General features: G+C 43.6%; 1 protein-coding gene across 1 annotated transcript in view; it reads left to right on the forward strand.

The window, feature by feature from the left end:
- LOC105534694 (aldo-keto reductase family 1 member B10-like) overlaps window positions 1–3,090 on the forward strand; it is a 16,696-nt gene extending 13,606 nt beyond the window's left edge. The window contains exons 8-10 of the mRNA XM_011973487.1: window positions 201–284; window positions 934–1,016; window positions 2,735–3,090. Of these exons, the coding sequence (XP_011828877.1) occupies window positions 201–284; window positions 934–1,016; window positions 2,735–2,777 (210 nt within the window). The 3' untranslated portion in view covers window positions 2,778–3,090. The remainder of the gene's footprint in view (window positions 1–200; window positions 285–933; window positions 1,017–2,734) is intronic.
- Window positions 3,091–4,124: the final 1,034 nt, after the last annotated feature.

The raw sequence follows: 4,124 nt of genomic DNA on the forward strand, positions 1-4,124 counted from the left end.
AAGATCACAGGGTTGTCCCTAAGGTGAAGGGAGAGAATGAGGCGGGGGGCTGGCACAAGTCTATAGCTGTCAAGGGCTCAGTCAGTATCAGCGATTGTACCTGAAGCCACAGTGAGCTGCCGAGATGTTTTATTTTTCCTTTCCATAAAAGAAGGGGTCCTTGTAGCTGAGTGAAAACATGATGTCCCCTTTCCGCACAGGTTCTGATCCGTTTCCATATCCAGAGGAATGTGATTGTGATCCCCAAGTCTGTGACACCGGCACGCATTGTTGAGAACATTCAGGTAAGATCCCGGCTGGTCGGCCCTGGTACTCCTCAGTGGAGTGGGGCACAGGCAGACCCTCTCACCAGGATTCTCACCTCATCCCTGCACTGTCTTTGGCCCCCTCCCTTCCCACCACCCTATCATTTTCCAGTCCAGAGATCTGGGCTCCTTAGAGCTGAGATTAATGACTCATGGGCTAAAGACATGCTGGGGCAGTGCCTGGTGAAGCCCTGTCAGGTCTGAGCACAGCTGTGCCTCACAGCACCGAGAAGACCCTTAGTTGCCCCTGAGCAGCTAGGCCCTGGGCCACACACAACAGCAGACGGTCCTGGCCTCCCTGCTCACCTCCCAGCAGCAGAGGAGGTATGAACTGTCCTTGGTGAACTGTTCTCTTGAAGGGCGCATCATGGAGCACAGGGCCTGTGCACACCTGGGGCTTAGTGCCTGTGAGCCTTGTCTTCCTCTCCCCGGAACACTGAGCACTACAAATACTGTGGTTTTTGTGTACGACTTAATTTAGAGAAAAATTTGTATCCTGTGGACATAATGGGAAAAAACTCATGTGGCCAGTTTGTGCTGTTAAAGCTCCCTGCCAGAATGGCCAGCAGTCTCCAGTCACAGCAGTAACGGCCTTACTGATGATGTACTGGAACTCCTATATTTCCAGGTCTTTGACTTTAAATTGAGTGATGAGGAGATGGCAACCATCCTCAGCTTCAACAGAAACTGGAGGGCCTGTATCGTGTGGCCGTAAGTGGCATGGAGTTAACTAGGAGCATTGTCAGGAGTTTTTCTAAACTGGTAGAGGGTTAGTTGGAAGAATTAGAAGGCTGCTGGGACTACTTTTGTCTTCAAATACAATTTTGGGGCAGTTCTGAAAGTTAAAATTGGGGTGCCTGGGAATCACTGTGATGGACACATCTCTAATGCTGCTCATTGTCTGAACTTCTGGATGTAGAGCTAGAATTGTAACAGAAGGTGTGTTGTCAATAGGCAGGAGGCGAGCATTCATTTATTCCTGCATTCAATAAATATCTAGTGGTCCTCTATGTGCCAGGCATCTTCTAGGTGCTTGGGTTATCATACTATGCAAAGCTGCTGCCTCCACGTGCTTAGGGAGGGAGAGAAGAAAACAGAACAGAAATAAATCAAATCAAAATATATGTGTCAGATAGTAACAAATGCTAGACAGAAAAATAAAGTAGGGCAAAGTGGGTAGGAAGTGGTGGGTGGTAGTGGGACGGATCCTTTATACGGGGTGGGTCAAGGGAGGCTTTGCTGTGAGGAATATGCCATATGCATATTTGGGGGAAGAGCACTCTTGGCATTGATAACAGCAGGTGCCAAGGCCCTGAGGTGGGATTGTGTTTAGAGCATTCAAGCAAGAAGGCCGGGGAGGCTGGATTAAATAATCTCCAAATGCCTCTTAAAGGAGGTGGTAGTAACTTTACTTTAAATCTCAGATATGTGGTTGAAAGAAAGTTTTCACTCTGGCTAGGTGGGAATCCTAAATCATCTCTTTACAATCAATACTTTCTGATTAATGTATCTAATTAAATATATCAAAGAGAGTTGTCTGGCATTTATTACTGCGAGGTCTGCAATTAAATGACAATTTGAATTTCTTCCAATGTTTCTATAGCCAAAATGATTTTTCAGTTTTTAAAAATGGTTTCAGTAGCTCAAGCATACCTTTCATGCCATGATATTCCATATCTATCCTGCCCACCCTTAGTATCACAGCAGCCTTTCCTCATCTTAAAATGGCTTATTTTTATCAGTGTTTAACAAAGTAGCAGCTGCTTAGTGTAAAAAGGCAGGGTGAACATAAAATGGGACTCTCCCTCAAACTAAACCACTTACCTTCCTATGAGCATTATTTCCAGTGGAGGCAATGGGCTGGTGGGCTCAGGAGTAAGTCCACCTGGCCTCAAATCCAACTCTAATACTAGTTTCTTAGCTGTGTGACAGTGGGTAAATTTCCTACTTTTTCCAAGTTGGTTTCTTTACCTATAAAGTGGATGATAATACTCATTGCATCAAACATCCATTGAACCTTAGCTTAGAATGTGCCAGGGTCCTGAGCCCTTTGCCGGTGCTATTATCTCATTTAATACTCATAATAATCCCCAAGCTGTCAATTCTGCTGTTGTTTCCTAGCTCATGATGTGACAGTGGATTGGGACAAGACTTGTCAGTTGCCTCACCTGACACCAGGCTTACCATGAGTTGTCATTCCGAGTTGTTTCCCGTACCCTAGTCACTGTCTGTCCTCCTTCCTAGCAAAGCCCTCATATTGATTTGAGGGAAGGTCAAGGTGTGAGCACCCTTCTTGTGTTCTTGCAGGGAGGTGGCTGAGAGAGAACAAATACCATAGAGTCCACCAAGAAGAATACCTTCTGAACCAGAGCTGTTGCTTTGATGGAACACAGTTTCTCTGTTTTTTGTTTGTTTGTTTGTTTCTGCAGATCCTCTCATTTGGAGGACTATCCCTTCGATGCAGAATATTGAGGTTGAATCTCCTTTGACATTACACAGGGGATTCTCTTTCTTCGCTGAGGCGTGACTATCTCCATCAAGTCCTATTTTAGCCAAGCTTATCTGAAATCACAGTGAACTTTGTCCTGTTGTAGACCAGAATCGAGGTGCTGTTTTAGACATGTATTTCTGTATGTGCAACTAGGATCAGAATATCACAGAACAGCATGGCTTGAATAAGCAAATGACAATTTTTTCCTCTTCTCTGATCTGATCAAATGTTTTTTAAGCACCAGAAACTCTGCCAACACTGAGGATGTAAAGATCAATAATACAAAATAATGATTGTAACCAAGATGTATTGAGAGTGGACTGTGCTCCCAGACAACTTGAAGTGTTTTCCTGAGGGTGAAGTCGTTGAATCCTCAAAATAATCCCTTTGGGGTAGGTACTCTTAACATCTTATTGTTCACATTTGCTGGAAGAGGAAATCAAACTACGCAGGAGGGAGGAGGAACTTGCTCAAAGCCACCCAGAGCTTTTGCCCTTGCTATTCTCATTGCCTGTGATGTTCTGCCCTCAGATATTAGAATAATTCTCTGACTTGTATTTTTAATTTCCTTGCCGACTTATCATCTTCTCAAAGAGGGCTTTCTCCTCACCCTATTTAAAATTAATCCATCTCCTCTGGTATTTCCTCTTGCCCTTCTGTGTTTTCTTCTTCTCCTTTGCATTTATCAATACATTATGTATATTATATGTTTGCTGTTTGCTTGCTTACCCTGTTTCTACCCACTAGAATGTAAGTTCTATGGGAGAAGAGATTATCAACAATATCTGTTGAATAAATGGATAGATTGAATGGATGGAACAATGGATGGATGGATGAATGGATGGATGGAGGGAGGGAGGCATGGATGGATAGATGGAAACGTGGAAGGAAGGATGGAAGGATGGATGAAAGGAAGGAAGGATGGATGGAAGGATGATAGGAAGGAAGGATGGGTAGAAGGATACATGGATTGGGGATAGATGAATGATGGATGGATGGATGAAATGATGGATGGATAGAAGGGTTGTAGGAATGATGGATAGATGGACGGAGGGAGGCATGGATAAATGGATAGAAGCAGGAAAGGATAGATGGATGAATGATGGATGGATAGATGGATGGATGATGGAGGGAGGGAAGGATAGATAGATGGAAGGATAGTTGGAAGGATGGATGGATGGATGGGAAGTGTTTTTACTCCAATTTTGCTTTTTAACTCCAATTTCATTTTAAAAAAAATGAAGCTAGATTTCTTAATTGTTACAACCCATAATGCCTACTCACATAATCTGAAGTAATTTCATGAATTCTACAGCTAGTCATACATT

This window comes from Mandrillus leucophaeus, unplaced genomic scaffold, assembly GCF_000951045.1.
Source record: "Mandrillus leucophaeus isolate KB7577 unplaced genomic scaffold, Mleu.le_1.0 Scaffold1385, whole genome shotgun sequence".
NCBI classification, from domain to species: Eukaryota; Metazoa; Chordata; class Mammalia; order Primates; family Cercopithecidae; genus Mandrillus; species Mandrillus leucophaeus.